The following is an 18,025-nucleotide window of genomic DNA, read 5'->3' on the forward strand; positions in this document are numbered from 1 at the left end:
AAAAATGAGTGGGTTTCGTACTTTCCGTTTCGGGCCACGTCGAAACTGCTCATCCCGTAAGACCCAGACTGAATAGATCATCACGAGCGCTGATAGATACTTAAAACCAGCTGTTGGTATTCTGTGAGGTCTTTGGTACTGCTTATTGTGTTATCAGAGAAGCTATGCCTCCCGCCCGGCCTCGACATATGAGCCGGTCTTCTCAGAGCAGCTGTTCCGCCGCTTCATGGAACAGGTTCTGTTGCTCCCTCGCGACCGCCTTCCCGTGGGTCTCGGTGAACCTGCTGCTCACATGGGCGTACTACGTTCTCGTCATTGACATTGGCGTCCACCAGTTCTCGGGCTGCTCGTCCGGTACGATCGTGGTCCTGGGCACCGCAACTTATCTCATGTGCGAGATTAACTATTTCCTGATCGTCCGCAACGGTGCCCGTGGACCACCTCGGACTCTTCAGCTTGCGTCCGACGACGACCAAGCCGCGAGCTCGTCTTCTGCCATCCCGGATCTTGAAGCCGGAACCGAGTCTCTACTCCCGCAGTCCGTGCTCGCCAAAGAAAACGGCCAGCAGCGATTCTGCTCAAAGTGCAAGTGCTGGAAACCAGATCGGACGCACCACTGCAGCTCGTGCAAGAAATGCGTGTTGAAGATGGACCACCATTGTCCGTGGTTCTCGACCTGTATCGGCTTTTATAATCACAAGTTCTTTATCTTGTTCTTGCTCTACGTCGTCTTGCTTTGCGGAATGTCTTTTGTAGTGTCTGGATCAGCGTTGCTGGAGTGGATCGATACCCCTGATGACGTGAGACCTCTATTTCTGCGCAACACTTTTGGAATATTCACTAACAGTTTACAACAGGCCAAAGACTATATCTCGCTAAATTGGGTATTCCTCATGGTCATCTCCCTCATCTTCGGCATCGCCGTCGGCGTCTTCCTAGCCTACCAACTCTACCTCCTCTTCGCCAACAAAACAACTCTCGAAGCCATGGAACCTCAGCGCTACAAATCCAAGCTTCCTTCCAACTCATTCCGCTACTCCGAAGCACCTTCCTCCCGAACCGTCGGCAACGTCTTCGACCTCGGCTGGCGCGCAAACTTCCGCCAAACGATGGGCGACAACCCGCTCCTCTGGTTCCTACCTGTGCAGACGGCGAAGGGCAACGGCACGCTTTTCCCTGTCAACCCCGTCATCCTCGGCCAGATCAAGAGACAGGCGGAGCAGGAGTCGCAGCTTCTGGGTAATCTACAGGGATACTTGGCTCGGAATTCAGCAGATAGCTCGCGCTCGGGCGCGCATGTCATGGCTACTTCGGACGAGGACGAGTTCAACGGACGGGTCAGTGTCGAGTTCCGAGCATCTGCAGGCGGAAGACGAGATTAGAATTTTTTTGTGTTTTTCTTTCGCTTAGAAGGTGTTGTTTTCTGGTGTTTTGGGTTGTAATATTTTGTTCTCTGAGCTTTCAGCAGTGTCATAATCTGTACAGTATTCTTTCTAAACTACTTTACAGTATTCTCTTTCTAAACTACTTGCCCAAATCCTTCACCCCAGGAACATCCTCGCACTGCTGCGCATAGCTATACCTCGGAACCTCGAACCCGTCCGACGCTCTCAGATAGGTGATCCCACCCGCTCGCCCGACCGGTTTCAGTTTCGCGAGATCAAGCGTCGTGCTGTCTTTGTTCAGCACGTCCTCGCGCGCATGGAAACAGAGACCTTGCAGGATGCAGATGTGGGACACGATCGTGCCCGGCGTGCGCAGCGACTCGATCTCAAAGCTGTTCACGAGCTTTACTTCGATGTTGAACGCAGACTCGGCTACGCACGCGGGTTTCACGAATTTCGAGGGCTCCTTGTGGAGACCACTAGCATATTTTATAAATTGTCAGTGGATTCGAGAATACTAAAAGTCGGAAGGTTACAAACCTGAGTTCCCATTCCGACACCCCCGGCGGGGCATCGACGCTCGTATAATTAGCCGCGTCAATAAACCACTCGCTAATCACATTCAGCACGCCTTCCTTCGTCTCCAAAAGATTCTTCAGCGTATCCTTCATCCCCTGCGACACCGAGACCACAAACGTCGGCGGATCGTTCGCGAGGACTTCAAAGTAGCTATACGGCGCCAGATTTGCGGTTTTGCCGTCGGCGGATAGAGTCGAGAGGAAGGCGATTGGGCGGGGCACAATGGCGGAGATTAGCAGTTTGTAGGCTTCCATGCCGGAGATTGAAGGGGACAGTGGGTCGATTGTGATTTTGGAGTGTTTGGTCCAGTCGTCGTCGGAGGCACCGTCGCCGGGTTTCCAGTCTGGTTTGACTGTCTGTTATGTAAGTTAGCAGAGTCTTATAACAGATGAAGTAGGAGAAGAGAAGTAGGGACATACCTTTGTCATTGTAAACTGCTTCTCAGAGTCGAACTCGGGTCGGGAAGCTTCATTTGCCTCGTATCGCGCCTTCAATTGTTTTAGCTTCACATGCTATACATATACAGATATACACATACCACATTTGCTCTTCCAGCAACAACTTCGGGCGTTGGAAATGACATCTTGACGGCTGCTGACAGACAATGGGCGATGGCTTCTTTATCTTCAGCTGTTATCGTTCGTGCGGCTCTCTGACGTAGTTGACCGATTTGCCTATTTATCCCAATCGGGTAATTCATAAATATCCCACCAGTCCTCGACCCAGTCGACTTTGCAATCCACGCCTGCTTCACCGTCAGACAACTCTGCTCCACAGTAGTTCACGCCACTTCACTTCACAATGCTCTTTACCGCCTCCGCAAAGCTCCTGCTCGCACTCATGGCATCTTCCCTGATTTCGGCCGTGTCAGGGACGTATTTAGTCCAGCTTGCGCCGGGGGCGGATATCGAGCAGTACCTGGACTCGCATCCGACGCTACGGCAGAAGCTGCTGCGCACGTACTCGTTTGGCAAGTTCCGTGCCGTGCTGGCGGACTGCGATGATACGTTTGTCAAGTCGCTCGAATATAATCCTCTGGTTTGAATATAGCTGTGTTTTATTATATTGTGGGAAGGTCGTGCTTATAATCTGTTTCTCGTGGTCTAGGTACAAGATATCTCACCAGACATCGAACTCCGCGCAAACTCCATTACAACCCAAACAGGCGCCCCAAGACACCTCGCGCGCGTCTCGCAAACCGGCCCGCTCTCGTCGACCAGCAACCTCACCTACTCCTACGACTCCACCGCTGGCACCGGCGTCGACGCCTACGTGCTCGACACGGGTATCTACAAAGAACATCCGGACTTTGGAGGACGCGCTGTTGTCGGAAGTGATTTCACGGGAGAGGGAGCGGGCGATGAGAACGGGCATGGCACGCATGTGGCCGGGTTGATTGGAAGCGCGACGTATGGCGTAGCGAAGAATATCAGTCTGATTGAGGTTAAAGTGTTGAACCAGCAAGGCGGCGGCAGCGTACGATATTGTGAATTAAGTCAGTATATTGTAATCATAGCTAATCTCTGATCCTGTTTTTTTTTTTTTTTTTGCTCTATAGCTCTCCACAGTCCTAGCAGGTCTCGACTACGCAGTCAACCAGCGAACAGCCACAGGTCGCAAATCGGTCGCAAACCTCTCGCTGGGCGCGATGTACAACACGATGCTCAACAACGCAATCACATCCGCCGTCGAGTCCGGCCTCGCGGTCGTCGTAGCAGCCGGCAACGACGGCTTCCCTGCCTGTGCGTTTTCGCCTGCGAGCGCGCGCGAGGCGCTGACGGTCGGCGCGTTCGACGACGCAGGCGACTCGATCGCCTCGTTCTCGAACTGGGGCCACTGCGTCGATGTGTTTGCGCCGGGAGTAGCAATTCAGAGTCTGCTCAATAGCGGAAGCGGCACCGTCGTCTACTCGGGAACGTCGATGGCCAGTCCGATCGCGGCGGGGCTGGTGGGGTATTACATGGGTCTTGGAGACGACGAGGCCGAGGCGGTGGAGCGGGTGAAGAGCACGGCTACGTGGGGCGCGCTGCCGTGGTGCCAGGTGCTGCTTCGCCCGTTCACGCCAAAAACAAGGTCGCGTACAACTTGGACGGAGCGACGCCGTAGATGGAGTGTGTATGATATAGGTTTTGGTGACGGCGCGTAGGAGACGTGTAGGATAGGAAAGCCTCTGCCTCTGGATCAGCAGAGGTTTGAGAGCGGCTTGCTGGTTGCTGTAGATAGTTGACAGAAGACAGAATAAACCAGCAAGCAATATTTATCATCCACCAGAAGATGCTGTTCCCGAGATAAACTCGGCCACGCGGTGCGCCAGTGTCGTCATCGTTATCGACCAGCATCGCGGTTCAGGGCACAGCACGTGAGCGATGATCGCCGTCGACCTGCTCTTCCTGCTCGAGACAGTCAGCGCTGTTGATAGCAGCACTCTGCCACTCCTTCCTGACCTCCAGCCCGCTCTTATTCTTCCTCTACAGCAGCAGCCAGCGGGTGGTGAAGACCAGAAGGCAGATCCGGGGCCCCTGAACCGAACCACGACGCAAAACTCAATTTGTCGCGGTGCCTTTGCTTTTGCTTGGCCGCACCTCGTCTGCTCCGTCTACTCTTCTCCTCCCCGTCGCCTTCTTCTCCTCAATTATCATCGTCGGCAGATGCCACTGCTGCTCTAATGCGACGCGTCTGGCTTAAATACTTGCAGCTCGTCGCCGCGGCTGCTGCCTTTGTCTTCGCCCTCGCGGCGGTCGTGCGGATCACGGGCCCTGACACCCTCTCGACACTGTCCACCACCCTCTCCTCCGCCAAAGCTGCCGCGACCTGCTCCGTGCCGCCTTCCTCCTCCTCCTCTTCTTCTGACTCACAATCCTCCTCGGCCTCTTCTGCTTCCAGCTTCTACCCGGGCTCCGAAGACATCCATGTGCTCGTCATGACCGGCGCGCAGACGCTGTACGAGCGCGTACCTCTGCACATCGCCTCCTCCCTCTCCCACATGCCATCCTACGCCGTCTACTCCGACTCCCCCGGCACCATCGCCGGCACTCCCGTCTACGACGCACTCGCCAATCTCACAGACGCGACTGCGAAATCCGCAGGTCTGAAAGTCTACCGCCGGCAAAAACACCTCCTGTCCGAGAACGCAAACGTCGACTTCACCGACAAGCGCGCGCAGATCGAAAACGCATGGGACCTCGACAAGTGGAAGCCGCTGCCGATGGCGATCGACGCGTACGGCAGGGTGCCGACCGCAAAGTGGTACGTCATGATGGACGACGACACCTACATCATCTGGCCGAACCTGATCCGCTGGCTCAAGACAATCAAGCCCACCGACGTGCTGTACATGGGCGCCGCGGCCGTCATCAACGGCGAGCCCTTTGCGCACGGCGGCTCGGGAGTCGTGTACTCGCACGCGCTCGCGGAGCGCGCGTTTGCAAACAACTACGACCTCGTGCACAAGCACGAGACCTTCACGGCCGAAAACTGCTGCGGCGATCATATTTTTGCCCACGCGCTTTTGGGGCTCGACATCAAAGTTAACTACGGGTCCGACTATCCGTTTGTCAAATCACGGTTGCAGGGCGAACCGCCCGCGCACGTCAGGCTGGACCGAGGCAGCTGGTGCGACGAGATTGTGTCGTTCCACCGCGTGTCGCCGCGCGAGATCGAGAACCTGGCTGAGTTTGAGAAGAAGTACGACTCTGCAAACACGCCGATCCTGTACCGCGACGTCTACGCGCACTTTGTGATGCCGTACGTGGTCCCCCACCGCCGCTGGAACTGGGACAACGGCGCCGACGACCGCATGTTCACCTCGCACGACCCGGACATCGACGAGGCCGCGTTCCAGTCCTACGAGGACTGCAAGGCGCGCTGCGAGGCGTGGGACGAGTGTCTGCAGTTCCGGTACCGGACCGAGCGCTGTGGTCTGGGCTCGCGACTGCGGCTGGGCGAGATGGTCGACGGGGACGACGATAACGAGGAGAACTCGTATAGCTCGGAGTGGATGGTCGATCGGATTCGGGAGATGAGGAAAACGCAGAAATGCGAAAAGGTGGGCGATTGGGAGCGTGAAGAGGGCGTGTTTTTCAAAGGCAGAAAGTCGCCTTCAATCGAAGTTAGTGAGCGGTGATCGTTCGTTTCTCCTCTGCAGTTGTATATCTATTTCAATGCCGTTTTCTCTTCATTTGTTGCTCGTACTGCGATTTGTTAATTCCACCAGTCTAGACGTCTTTTGTTCTTGTTCTGCTATCCTTGTTTTGTATTCCTTTGTTGTTTGCTCTGGACAGGTTTTTAGTTCTCTGTTGCATTGACGATGACGCATTTTGGTTTCCTGTCTTCACCTTGTTTTTATAATGATAATATTATCTTCCTTCTAATAACCATCGACTTTGCGTCCGTAAGTTCTGCGTACGTCACGGAACTCGTGGGTACACGTCCGCTTCAGACAATATATTAGATTTAGATGTATAAATAACAATTGGTATAGTATAGTATAATAATAGTACATGAAAAGAAGTCTTTAGAAAAATACAAGATGAAAAGACAGCTATGCTCATTTTCCGCTGTCGATAAATAGAGACGCGTAGTCTACAATGAAACTCTGCACGAGTCCGTTTGATATTCCTAATGTTGGCGCGAACACGATTCCAACTATCCAGCAAAACCAGTTAGCATAAGTCCACCAAAAGAAAGAGGAAGAAAAAGAAAACTGAGGTACGTACCATTCCTAATATTCATCCGATTAACCTCACTCTTCTCCACCACTTTAATCAAATACCGCGAGATCGTCTTCAACAGACTAAAGTTCTCCGCCGGCAGCTGCCGCAGCAGCACGTACAGCATCTCCGTCCGCGTCGCGCGCGACTCGGTCTCGAGCGCTTCCGAAAAGTCGCTGCCGAGGTCTTGCAGGATGTTGCCTGGTAGCTCGCGGAGGTACAGTTTGAGCACGCCTGCGACCGCGTGGACGTCGTAGTGTGCGCCGTCGTTGATGAGGTCGACGTCGCCGTCTAGATGTGCGAGATTGTTAGTCTTTCTTCTCTTCTTCTCTCAGCTTTATGTCAAGGACTCACCGGTATTAAACCGCTCTTTAAGCGCGCGGATCACAGAAGACGATCCGCTCAATCTGAAAAGACCCTCCTCCCGATTCGCATGGATATAATCAAGATACTCAATACACCGATACAGCACGCTCGGTACTTTAACCTCCCCCTTTTGGATAAACGAAATCTCGACCGCCTGCGCCAGCGGAATCCCAAACACCGCCGCCGCAATCGTCTTGTCGATCGCCTTCAACCCGCCGCAGCTGATCTCGCCCTTGAACTTTGGATCGTCGTCGTAGTCCACCCGGCGCCCGTTCATTTGTTCCTCGTCGTACGTGCGCGAGACAGACGCCCGGTACTCGTACATCGGGTTATTCTTCAACGAGTCCATATCGAGCTGCAAAAACCGCCGCGTATCCTGCTCTTTCTGCTGCTGCTGCCGCACCTGATCCGACATCGCCATCGCCTGCACCGTCAGCCCCGAATCCTGGCTCGTCTCCTTCCGCAGCGAGAAAATGCTCCGCTTCTTTTGCTTCTTCAGGTCCCGCTCGAGCGCATTGCTGCTGTTGCTCGCGCTCAGCCCGCCCTCGTTGTTGTCAAAGTGGGGGAGGCTCGCCGTACTGCTGTCGAACGAGTCAGACTCGAGATCGGTGTACGCGACCGAGGGTACCCACGGCCTCGCGTTCGCGGGCGTGCTGCGTCCGCTTTCTACGGGACTGCTGCGGTACTCTAGACTTGCGGAGCTGCCGTTATTCGCCGGAAGCAAAAGCACACCACCGCCGCCGCCGCCGCCGCTTTGCGAGGTCGCGGGCGACGTCGGCCGTGTAGAGGAAGACGGAGAAGTAGCCGAGTCGTTCGAGTTTCCGGCCGCAGTCGCCGGCCGCCCCATTCTCAGCTTTCGCGAAATCGGAGACGCGATCGAGATCCCTATTCCTTTTGGTTTCTTCTTATTCGGGCTCGACGACGAGAACGGCAGCACGGCCGACGACGCCGACGACGACACGACATCTGCCGACGTCGACACCACGCTCATGATACTCCGCTGGTCGCTCGGCGTCCGGTTGTAGTACCCTCCTGGCATCAGCTGATTCGCTGCAGCAGGACCACCAGGAGGCAGCGTAGGCGACGGCGACGGGGAGTTCGAGCCCGAGCTCGCGGTGAACTCTTTGAGCGCGTCAACCCAATCGTCGCGTTCCTCGTCGCTCTCGGCGCAGAGGATATGACGCGTGAACGAGTTTGAATCAGCTCGTTTGCGCTCGCTGATCTGCAGCGCGTGTCGGTACGCGCGATCTCCTGCGTTCGGCGCGTCGTCGTACTGCCCGTTATTCGGCGTTTCCTGCTTGTAAATCTCCGCGTTCTCGAGCCGGATCGTGCCGACGAGAGACCCGCCGGGGGCGTCAAAGTACTGCAGCTCGGGCCCGTCAAGGACAAAGTAGCGCGCTTTCCAGCCGCCAAAGTTCTTGCCGCGCTTGGTCAGGTAGCCTTCTTTTCTAGTTGCGGCGTCGTAGAGCGCCATTGGGTCCATGATGTCGGTTGACAGAAAGTTGCAAAACAGGGTAGCGGCTTCCACGCTCAGAGATGGTATACTGGTGATTGTCAGAAAGTAGCCTTCGAGTATCCGTCGTCGCTCGTCAACCTTTGAGGGCGCAAGACTGACAAACGAGGACCGCTCCGGTAGTCGTGGAAGCGAATATGCTTGCAGCTGAGGCCGCAGCGTCGCGTCAAGATCACCAAGACTCGCCAGCGTCTTGTTGACTTTCCACCACTCCTTGTCGGCCGTGCGATCGCGGATCGAGAGGATGATGATTGGGTCATCAGATTTGCTGCCGCCCTTGACTTTGTGGAAATTCCGCATGCGGCTCGAGGTGACGTGCACCGCGATCGTGGGCAGGTTCTCGGGCGTGATGAGCGGGCCCGAGGGTTGCGAGATGATGGGCGGGTTGCTGTAGATTGTGTTTGGGTTCGTCGGCGGGAAGACTGCCGACGCGGGGATTATCGATGAGCGCGCATCGCGGGAAGACGCGGGGGACGAAGGCGGGAAATAGACTGGCGAGTCGGGGGATGTCAGGCCCTGGGTAGTAGTCGCGGCAGAGGAGGTAGGCGTCAGTCTTGCGGTGGTTATGGCCGCGACATCAGTCTCCTGCGATGATGAATCCGGGAACCGCGTGTCAGAAATTCCCACGAGACCCAGGCCGTTGGTCGCCGTGCTGATTTCTAGAGTCGGTGGTTGTGGAACTGCAGATGCGGTATGCGAGGCTGAAGTGGAGGAAGCAGAGTCGAGCCGGGAGGGGAAGAAAGACTGCACTCGAGGAGGGAATTGGTCGCTCTTGCCTGTGGTAGGCCGCGAGTCGCCCGGTTTGATAGTGCCGGTCGTCGAACCCAGCGTCGGGGTCGCGAGCTCGCTAGTGCTTTCCTCGAAAGGCTCAGAAATCGCAGAGTCGGCAAGGTCCCTTGCGGTCTGCTTACTACTGCTTTCATACTCGTCTTCCGAATCGATGTACTCGACCGACGACGTAGAATCCCGCTGATCGCGATTCGCCCATCTGATTGCGTACTCGTCCTGCGCGGTAGCCTCGAACGAGAACGAGTCCGAAGTCTGCCGCGCGTGCGCAGCGTCTTCGTTGCCCGCCCGCACCTCGCTCGCAGTCCAGCCGATCTGGTCGTTGACCTCTTGGGCCGACTTCATCGGCAAGCTCGTGATCACCGGTGTTTCGGGAGTCTCAGGCGCGTCGTAGATCGAAGACATGATGGGCGAGGAAGAGGCCGCGTTGGACTCCTCCCTTGCGGTGTCGAAGCTCGAGTCGGCGCCGGAGTCGGAGGTGTGGGAGACCGAGAGCCGGTTGCGATCGAAGGACTCGTTGAACGCGCGGACGAGATCGAAGGCCGACGAGTCAAAGGCCGGGGACTCGGCTTCGGGCGGCGACGCGCGCATGTTGGTGAGAGCGGGCGATCGGGTGATGCTGGCGGTGCGCGCGGTGGGAGTGGGTTCTGATGCGACGGGAGGAGGCGGGGGAGGCATTGTTGGCGCTTGCGGGCTCGTCACGGATTTCGATTTGCGCGGCGGAAGAGGAGGTCCTGTAGGTGCTGGATTGGCTCGTCGGAGGGAGTCTGGGATGTCAGATTGGGTATCAAGAAGTTTTATGTGGAAGAAAGAGCGATGTTACCTCTTATATCACTGATGTCGTTGGATGCGCTGTCGTCGTTGGTACTCTCGACGATCTGAGTGCGTTCAGCGGGAGTACTGCCCGCGCTCGGCGGCGGCGACGAGGACATGACAGGACTTTCCGAAAGTCCCTTGAGCACTTTCAATTTACTCTCGAGTTCGCGGACCCGGTTCTGCAGCGCGGCGGCCTCGAGCTCAGCCGTACGCTGGTTTTGTCGAGCATCGGTCGCGATAGTCTCTGCGCGCGCAAGCGAATCTGTCAGACGGGCGATTTCGGTCTTTTGGGCGTCTGCGAGCGCGGAGAGGTCGGCGACGCGTGCGCTGCAGTCGCATGAGAGCTTGGAGGGCTCGGGGAGCGCCATCACGGGGAGGTTTGCGAGCTCAGAACGCGACGGGGGAGGGATTGAGATGGGGGGAGGAAGAGGGATGGTGCTGCAGAGGAGGAGGTGAGAGTGTGTCTATCCCGGCAGTAAAACAGTATGGCACGGCAGAGGCACCGAAGACTGGCAGACGCAGACCGGATCTCGAGAAGCGGTGAGGTTCTGGAATTGCAGCGAAGGGGGGTCCTGTACTTTTGCTGGGCTTTTGGGGACGCGAGTACTTACACGTGACTTGAACCTTATTCTGGTAAGCGACGCGTGGGCAGCGAGAGGAGGAGGAGGAAGTCTACGCTGAGAGCGGCGGTGATTCTTAAAAATAGAACAAGAAGAAGAAGAAAAGAAGAAAAAGAACAGAAAAAGAGAAGAAGAATAAGAGAAAAAGAGCGGCAGAAGCAGAGAAGAGCAGAGCGGCCGAGTGCATCTGCAACTGCATCTGGTTGGGAGTTTCCACACAATGTAGCAGGTGTGATGCTTCCCGGAACCATATCGACGGATGCAGAGAGTCGGGATGAGGAGGGAAAGAGTGTACACTTCCGGCACTGGCCTCTTCTGCAGATGTAGAACTACGACGGTGCTGGTGAGCTGTGTGGGCGTGGCTGGTAGCTGATAGTTGATTATGAGAGCGTCGCTTTGTCTTGCCTACGCGTGCTGTACGCGTTTGTATCTGTGCTGTCTTTCTATTCGCAATAATGTAGAGATTATAGTCTGCTAGTGGTGCCTCGTCTCCTGAGCTTGTCCTGAGCTTGTCCTGAGCTTGTCCTGAGCTTGTCCTGAGCTTGTCCTGAGCTTGTCCTGAGTTGCATCCAGAACGTGAGCTGATCACTCCAGCTGCAATATCTCGCATTCATGACTCTACTCTACCCTGCTCTCTAGAGTACACCAGATACTCAACGTGAGTAATAGTATTTCAGATTGCCACTGCTCAATTAATCCTTAATCATACATCGCAACTAGGAGCCGCAGCAAAAGTACCTTTTTGATTATTTTGAAAGAAAGACGAAGACGAAACGAAAAAACAGATAACCAACACAAAGCGACAAACAAGAATGCAAACAAAACCCAGAACTCTGCACAAACATAACAAAACAAATACTGTGAATCAAAGTAGTGTATAATCAAAAGAGACTATCTATACATTTTGGAACTCATAAACAACGGAGACATCTAGGATCTGGATCTAGAGCTAAATCTAGAATCCCATTCCAGGTACAAACCCACCCAGCCCTCTGCCGACCGCCCTCGCAACACCAGCACCAGGCGGGATAACTCCGAGCCTGGGCATTTCGTCAGACGGAGGCGGGGCTTCGATGCTGACCGAGACGATGTTTTCGCCGCGGAGGATGACGAGACCGAGTGTTCGCTTCTCTTCGATGGTTTCTGAGGTTGCTGCTGTCGATGTGCCGGCTTTGGCGGCTTGTCGCTTTGCGCTGGCGGCGCGGCGGGTGAGTCTGAATTCTTCGCAGTCGGCGAGGACGATGTTCATAAACTAGAGGGGTTGGTTAGATCAGGAGTGCTCCAGAAAGTGAATAAGTGAGCCGTGCGTACCTTGTCGAAGGCCAGCATCTGGCCTGTTAGTTGTCGGCCGTCCTCCATCACGACACGCATCCTGTAGTTGATCAGGTCCGACTGTGGAAGAGGTTAGTATTGACGCGTGGGTTAGTTGAAGCAATTGATATTACCATCTTTGCTCGCTTCGAGGCCTGCGTTGTGTTAGCGATGATGTTATAACATGCAGCAATGGATCTTTAATCTTTGATAGAGAAACACATACCATTTTGTGTATAGAAGTACTTGCAGTACTTTAAAGTGATTCGAGGGTAGAACAAGCAGGATACTAATAATGAATGAATGCTGTTGTATCTCGACTGATTCTCCATACGAGTTCCTGTCCTGAAACCTTAAACCGGCGCTGGCTGCGGTGCCGCTGTGTTTTGCTGTTTGTGCTGTGCACCAAACCCTCCCCACTTGTGCTCAGTGTAGGGTTGCGCCCTACACTCACTAAACGTGACTGCTCTTCTCAGCTCTGCGCTCGCTGCGTGTCTGCCAGAGGAAGTCACCGCCATCAGCTTGAATCTCGAATTCAGTCTGCAGTCCCATCAACAACAGCACAGCACAGAAGCAATGGTATGTTTGGATTGTTATACTATTACACAGCTGTATACTGTTATTATAGCTATATACTATTGTAACAGCTATACACTCTCTTAACCACCTCGATCTAACACAAATGCAGGCCGACAAGTCCTCCAACCCCATGCGCGAGCTGCGCATCGAGAAGCTCACCCTCAACATCTCGGTCGGCGAGTCTGGCGACAGACTTACCCGTGCCGCTAAGGTGCTTGAGCAGCTCTCCGGTCAGACCCCCGTCTACTCCAAGGCCAGATACACCGTCAGAACTTTTGGCATCAGAAGAAACGAGAGAATCGCCGTCCACGTCACCGTCCGAGGACCCAAGGTCAGCATTATTCATATTCATTCTAGAGAGGAGAGGAGATGGATGGAGGGTTAAAGAGAATTTATATTGACTAATGTTTATCAAGGCTGAGGAGATTCTTGAGCGTGGATTGAAGGTCAAGGAGTACGAGCTCCGACGAAAGAACTTCTCGGAGACCGGCAACTTTGGCTTCGGTATCTCTGAGCACATCGATCTTGGAATCAAGTACGATCCTTCTATTGGTAAGTCAAACTGCACTGCTTTGATGTGATTTTAGTGATTGTGATATGCGATATGGGTAGATGCATATGGCAGAGAAGAAGAACAGCAGACTAACGCGAACCAGGTATCTATGGTATGGACTTCTACGTCTGCCTCGCCCGCCCTGGAATGAGAGTCGCTCGCCGCAAGCGTGCGTCGGCCAAGGTCGGTGCCCAGCACAAGATTGCGCGGGAGGACAGCATCAACTGGTTCAAGCAGAAGTACGACGCTATTGTTTTGTCGAAGTAAAAAGTTTATACAGCACGAATTGTATTTATGTAATATTCAATCTGGTCGAAAGTAGTCAGTGAAGTGGTGTTCAAGGAGTAGTAGAGTAGAAGAAGAAGTAGAAGTAGAAGTAGAAGTAGAGTAGTAGTAGCAGTAACTAGTTAAGAGTCTAGAAGCAGTAGTCATCCATTACATAACACTCTTACATAATCCACCACTAATCACCCAAACGGGCTCCGGTCGGTGCAGGCCCGGAGCCAGCAGAGCCGGGCCGGTCGAGCCACAGCCAACCACGAGCGGGCATCTTCTGTTTTCACCTGCCGGCTTTCTCTCCTCCTCCTCCTCTTCACCACCTCTTCGCCAACTTGCTGTCTGCTGCTGCCGTAATACGCCCAATTGACCCAATTCCACAATGCTGAGATCCTCTGCTGCCAAGGTGTGTCCTGTGTTCTTTTGCTTGCTTCCTCGTTGGCTTCTTGTTCTCCGCCGGCCTGCTAACCTGTCCCTCAGCTCTCGAGATCCGCGATCCCCCTCGTCGGTGCCCGCAACGCTACCTCCCTCGCCCCCACCTCCGACATCTTCAAGCCGTTGAAGTACGGCGGAAAGTACACCGTCACCTTGATTCCCGGTTAGTCCATGCTCCTTCCTCATCCTCACCCTCTCTCTCTCTCTACTAACATCACCCAGGCGACGGTATCGGTGCCGAAGTCTCCGAGTCCGTCAAGACCATCTTCAAGGCCGACAACGTCCCCGTCGAGTGGGAGCAGATCGACGTCACCGGCGTCGGCAACTCCGAGGACGGCATCCGCGAGTCCGTCCAGTCCCTCAAGAAAAACAAGGTCGGTCTCAAGGGAATCCTCTTCACCCCCGTCGAGCGCTCGGGACACACCTCCTTCAACGTCGCCCTCCGCCAGGAACTCGACATCTTTGCCTCCCTCGTTCTCATCAAGAACATCCCCGGCGTCGAGACCCGCCACAAGGGCATCGACATGTGTCTCATCCGTGAAAACACCGAGGGCGAGTACTCCGGTCTCGAGCACCAGTCCGTCCCCGGCGTCGTCGAGTCGCTCAAAATCATCACAAAGTACAAGTCCGAGCGCATCTCGCGCTTCGCCTTTGAGTTTGCCCTCAAGAACAACCGCAAGAAAGTCACCGTCGTCCACAAGGCAAACATCATGAAGCTCGCCGACGGTCTCTTCCGCCAGACCGTCAAGGACATGGGCGCTGAGTATCCCACCCTCACCACCAACGACATGATCGTCGACAACGCCTCCATGCAGGCCGTCTCCTACCCGCAGCAGTTCGACGTCCTCGTCCTCCCCAACCTCTACGGCTCCATCCTCTCCAACATCGGCGCCGGTCTCGTCGGCGGCCCCGGCCTCGTCCCCGGCTGCAACATCGGCCACGAAATCGCCGTGTTTGAGCCCGGCTGCCGACACGTCGGTCTCGACATCAAGGGCAGAAACCAGGCCAACCCGTCCGCCCTCCTGCTCTCCTCCTCCATGATGCTCCGCCACCTCGGCCTCGACGCCCACGCCGACCGCATCTCCAAGGGTGTCTACGCCGTCCTCGCCGAGGGTAAGGTCAGAACCCCTGACCTCAAGGGCACCAACAGCACCTCCGAGTTCACCAAGGCCGTCCTCGACAAGATGGAGACTTTGTAATTCCCTCTCTGTTCTTCCGTCATAGACTCGTCTTTCTTCCATAAATAATGAACCAGATCCGCATGCTTGATGCTGCGCATTAGCATGTCATCCACGCTTCTTTATTATGTCATTTTTCTCTATCTTTTTCCTCCTATTTTTGGCAATGTTTTTCATTTTAATCTCATGATCCTCATTTCTTTTATTTTTATTTCTTCTTCTTATTTTATCATAAATGCAATTATCTAAGAAATGGTAGCATACATGAATCGTAATAGTACAAAACACCACCACTACTGACTAGATGGTAAAACAACTCTCCGAACGCCGGTCCACAAACAGTGGAGTGAAAAGAACTATCAATGAACACAAACACGAAAATCACAATGAACAAACACACATCAAAACTTTGGCCGTCTCTTGCGGCCCGTAAACTGACTGTCCAAAGCCACAAGCTTCCCCCGCTTACGCATAAGCTCTTTCTTCCGATTAATGTACTCCTTTGTACTTTCCTCCTTCCTATTCTTCTTCGACGTCCGTCTTGCCGCGTGCTGCTTATCGATCTTGACGCCCTTGAGATTGATATCGTTCGTCGTGATATTCCCCGCCGTCAGAATCAAGTAGTACTTCCGATTCTTCTTCTTGTCCTCGTCGTCAATCACCAAACCGCCAGCGAATCCCGCAGTCTTGGCCGCCCCCAGAATCTGCTCGACCTGTCTATCGTCGCGCGGATAGAACTGGCATGCGACTTTCCCTCCCCTGCGCAGCGCCGCGTACAGCGTGTCAAAGAACCGCGCCAGCCGCCGCTTCGGGTCGGCCGTGTTTGTGTCGGCGTTGCACAGCCACTGGATCGCGCTGATACTAATCACGGCGTCGAACGAGCCCGCGCGAAACGGGATCCCCGCGCCCATATCCGCCAGCAGCAGATCGCCGGGCACGTCCCTGTCGAGCGCGACCGCCAGCATCGACGGCGAGATATCCATGCCGACCCAGACATGCCCGCCTTCCTGGCTGAGGATCTCGCCCGAAAGTCCGGAGCCGCAGCCAATGTCGAGGATGTGCTGGTGCGGGTCGAGGGCGAGCAGATCGAGCGCGCGGAGCGTCATCTCGGCTTGGATGTGCTGGATGCGCGAGGAGGAGGTGTATTTCTTGGACTCGGTCTCCGAGTAGAAGACTTCCGGGGGAGCTGTTGTCTCGGGCCGCGACATGCTGAGTAGTGTACAGAGGGAGAGTGAAGAGGTGGTGGTGGTGGTGGGTTCTGAGGACGAGCAAAGACCAAAAATTTTGGTCGAAAAAAAAGGTTCGGACTCAAACTCCCAACGCTGTTGACTACCTTTAATAGGACACGATTTCTTACAACTATTTACAAATAAGCAGCAATATAGCAGGATTGAAGGTAGCTGATTGTTTTTGATTGTATTTGTGTGCTTGTGCAATTCAAAATAACCTATACTTCCTTGTCTACTCTATCTTCCTAAACTTGAGCCTGCGATCCTGCTACAATACTCGAGTTGTTCAAAAGTACATACACCTTTCCTACAAAGACATGAGGACCATGTAGCTGTATTACGCCCTTGCAATCCATATAGGACTTTGCATCCGTAGAGGACAAATCGACCAACATGTAGATACATACAAACAAACCATACAACGTACGTACACCCATGCTCTACCTCTCGTTCGCCATCGCACTCGATCACCCACACGAACCTATCAGATCCCTGTGTCTGCATCCGCACAACTTAAATCAAACTCAAGAAAGGACAAACAAAGACGAGATCATATCAAATCAACTCATACGATCCGCGCGTTGCCTCCCCGCGAATTCTCGTCCCCCAGCCAATCACCCGCGCGACCTCGGCGATGCCCTCGCGGATCTTTCCAATCACTACCTTCGCCATGCCCTGGCCCTTTGCATACGCGCGCGCCCGATCGCCCGCTCCGACGCCGAATCCCGAGCCGCCTGCCGCGCTGCCGCCGCCGAGCGGGCCCCCGCCGGCGCCGCTGCCGCTTGAAGACCCAGAACCGGCGTCCATGGTCGAGGGGAGGACGTTGTCGCCTGCGGAGAGGGAGACGAAGAGCGAGAAAGGGACGAACCAGACGCAGATGCCGAAGAAGGAGGAGACTTCGGAGAAGGAGGGGAAGGAGGCGGGGGGTTCGTAGAGGGGCGAGGAGCGGAGGGTTGGTGGGGGGATTGAGGGGCGGGAGAAGTGTTGGAACCAAAAGTAGTGGTTGAGGAGGACGAGGACTGGGGTGTGGTTAGCGGCTGTGAATCAGAGACGTGTATATATGCATATGTATAGATATTCGCATCAATCAGGAGCCCGCATGAATCAGAGCAATTGACGTGAGAAGAGAGACATACCACAGCTGGCAATAAAAGTACTACTCGAGAGCTGAATGAACGGAAACTGTTTGAGGTTCTGAAAGTAAACGAGCTGGGTGGCGATCGAAAAGATCGTGAGCCAGAACGGGAAATGATCAAAGAGCAGGAGCAGGACGTGTATGCCGATGATTCCAAATATCAGCTTTTCCAGCAGCCGCTTTGTGAATCGCGAGTGCTCCTCGACCAGTTCTGAGAGGTAGTAGAGACCCGCGGCTGTGTGTGATTAGAAGAAAATGATTAGCTTGTGCTGAAAGGAAAAAGAAAAGAACGGAGGGGAGATCAGGGTGGTTACCGATTGCAAGGGTGAGGAAGACGAAGCCCACCAGGATGCCGATGTAGGACAGCAACGCCAGGAACATCGCAGACGATTGAAGATCAATGAATCGAGAATCAGACAGGCAGCAGCAAACAGTTCAAGATTATACGACTAAAACAATGCGGTAGAAGAGGAATTGGAGGCGGATTGCGATGATGCGAAGGTGAATGGACTTCGAACGGACAAAAAGGTGAGGACGGGCAGGGCAGGCGCGGGT

The 18,025-nt window shown here is 54.5% G+C and overlaps 11 protein-coding genes across 11 annotated transcripts; 5 read left to right on the forward strand and 6 right to left on the reverse strand.

Moving 5' to 3' along the window:
* Positions 1–72: 72 nt before the first annotated feature.
* On the forward strand, positions 73–1,382 carry BZA70DRAFT_295954 (DHHC palmitoyltransferase-domain-containing protein; the record flags this gene model as incomplete). Its single annotated transcript, XM_064914506.1, has 2 exons — positions 73–800; positions 858–1,382. Exons 1-2 carry the CDS (start codon positions 165–167, stop codon positions 1,380–1,382), a joined length of 1,161 nt encoding a protein of 386 aa, XP_064767847.1. The 5' UTR covers positions 73–164.
* Positions 1,383–1,524: 142 nt separating this feature from the next.
* BZA70DRAFT_268015 (uncharacterized protein) lies at positions 1,525–2,547 on the reverse strand (the record flags this gene model as incomplete). The annotated part of the gene is made up of 4 exons (XM_064911135.1): positions 1,525–1,864; positions 1,926–2,320; positions 2,384–2,476; positions 2,503–2,547. The coding sequence occupies 4 exons, from the start codon at positions 2,545–2,547 to the stop codon at positions 1,525–1,527; spliced, it is 873 nt and encodes a 290-aa protein (XP_064767848.1).
* A 181-nt stretch (positions 2,548–2,728) lies between these two features.
* BZA70DRAFT_311308 (peptidase S8/S53 domain-containing protein) lies at positions 2,729–4,110 on the forward strand (the record flags this gene model as incomplete). Its single annotated transcript, XM_064914951.1, has 3 exons — positions 2,729–3,002; positions 3,072–3,459; positions 3,533–4,110. Exons 1-3 carry the CDS (start codon positions 2,766–2,768, stop codon positions 4,108–4,110), a joined length of 1,203 nt encoding a protein of 400 aa, XP_064767849.1. The 5' UTR covers positions 2,729–2,765.
* Positions 4,111–4,309: 199 nt separating this feature from the next.
* BZA70DRAFT_280072 (uncharacterized protein) lies at positions 4,310–6,339 on the forward strand. Its single transcript, XM_064912885.1, has one exon. The coding sequence runs from the start codon at positions 4,630–4,632 to the stop codon at positions 6,085–6,087; it is 1,458 nt and encodes a 485-aa protein (XP_064767850.1). The 5' UTR covers positions 4,310–4,629; the 3' UTR covers positions 6,088–6,339.
* A 631-nt stretch (positions 6,340–6,970) lies between these two features.
* BZA70DRAFT_185600 (uncharacterized protein) lies at positions 6,971–10,778 on the reverse strand. The gene is made up of 2 exons (XM_064909983.1): positions 10,162–10,778; positions 6,971–10,105 (listed from the first exon to the last, which is right to left on the reverse strand). The coding sequence occupies exons 1-2, from the start codon at positions 10,520–10,522 to the stop codon at positions 7,011–7,013; spliced, it is 3,456 nt and encodes a 1,151-aa protein (XP_064767851.1). The 5' UTR covers positions 10,523–10,778; the 3' UTR covers positions 6,971–7,010.
* Position 10,779: 1 nt separating this feature from the next.
* On the reverse strand, positions 10,780–11,615 carry BZA70DRAFT_185278 (uncharacterized protein). Its single transcript, XM_064909981.1, has one exon. The coding sequence runs from the start codon at positions 11,382–11,384 to the stop codon at positions 10,851–10,853; it is 534 nt and encodes a 177-aa protein (XP_064767852.1). The 5' UTR covers positions 11,385–11,615; the 3' UTR covers positions 10,780–10,850.
* On the reverse strand, positions 11,265–12,516 carry BZA70DRAFT_280077 (uncharacterized protein). The gene is made up of 4 exons (XM_064912886.1): positions 12,312–12,516; positions 12,220–12,240; positions 12,086–12,166; positions 11,265–12,026 (listed from the first exon to the last, which is right to left on the reverse strand). The coding sequence occupies exons 1-4, from the start codon at positions 12,312–12,314 to the stop codon at positions 11,730–11,732; spliced, it is 402 nt and encodes a 133-aa protein (XP_064767853.1). The 5' UTR covers positions 12,315–12,516; the 3' UTR covers positions 11,265–11,729.
* BZA70DRAFT_280080 (ribosomal protein L5 domain-containing protein) lies at positions 12,517–13,617 on the forward strand. The gene is made up of 4 exons (XM_064912887.1): positions 12,517–12,664; positions 12,774–12,995; positions 13,081–13,216; positions 13,321–13,617. The coding sequence occupies exons 1-4, from the start codon at positions 12,662–12,664 to the stop codon at positions 13,482–13,484; spliced, it is 525 nt and encodes a 174-aa protein (XP_064767854.1). The 5' UTR covers positions 12,517–12,661; the 3' UTR covers positions 13,485–13,617.
* A 104-nt stretch (positions 13,618–13,721) lies between these two features.
* On the forward strand, positions 13,722–15,387 carry BZA70DRAFT_295960 (isocitrate dehydrogenase subunit 1). Its single transcript, XM_064914507.1, has 3 exons — positions 13,722–13,899; positions 13,974–14,091; positions 14,151–15,387. The coding sequence occupies exons 1-3, from the start codon at positions 13,876–13,878 to the stop codon at positions 15,125–15,127; spliced, it is 1,119 nt and encodes a 372-aa protein (XP_064767855.1). The 5' UTR covers positions 13,722–13,875; the 3' UTR covers positions 15,128–15,387.
* Positions 15,388–15,391: 4 nt separating this feature from the next.
* Positions 15,392–16,411, reverse strand: BZA70DRAFT_280085 (S-adenosyl-L-methionine-dependent methyltransferase). The gene has a single exon (XM_064912888.1). It carries the CDS (start codon positions 16,312–16,314, stop codon positions 15,508–15,510), a length of 807 nt encoding a protein of 268 aa, XP_064767856.1. The 5' UTR covers positions 16,315–16,411; the 3' UTR covers positions 15,392–15,507.
* On the reverse strand, positions 16,412–17,851 carry BZA70DRAFT_295962 (transmembrane adaptor Erv26; the record flags this gene model as incomplete). The annotated part of the gene is made up of 3 exons (XM_064914508.1): positions 16,412–17,354; positions 17,472–17,705; positions 17,785–17,851. The coding sequence occupies 3 exons, from the start codon at positions 17,849–17,851 to the stop codon at positions 16,891–16,893; spliced, it is 765 nt and encodes a 254-aa protein (XP_064767857.1). The 3' UTR covers positions 16,412–16,890.
* Between the last annotated feature and the right edge of the window lie 174 nt (positions 17,852–18,025).

Source organism: Myxozyma melibiosi (assembly GCF_037950935.1).
Source record: "Myxozyma melibiosi strain Phaff 52-87 chromosome Unknown BZA70scaffold_7, whole genome shotgun sequence".
Classification (NCBI taxonomy): Eukaryota; Fungi; Ascomycota; class Lipomycetes; order Lipomycetales; family Lipomycetaceae; genus Myxozyma; species Myxozyma melibiosi.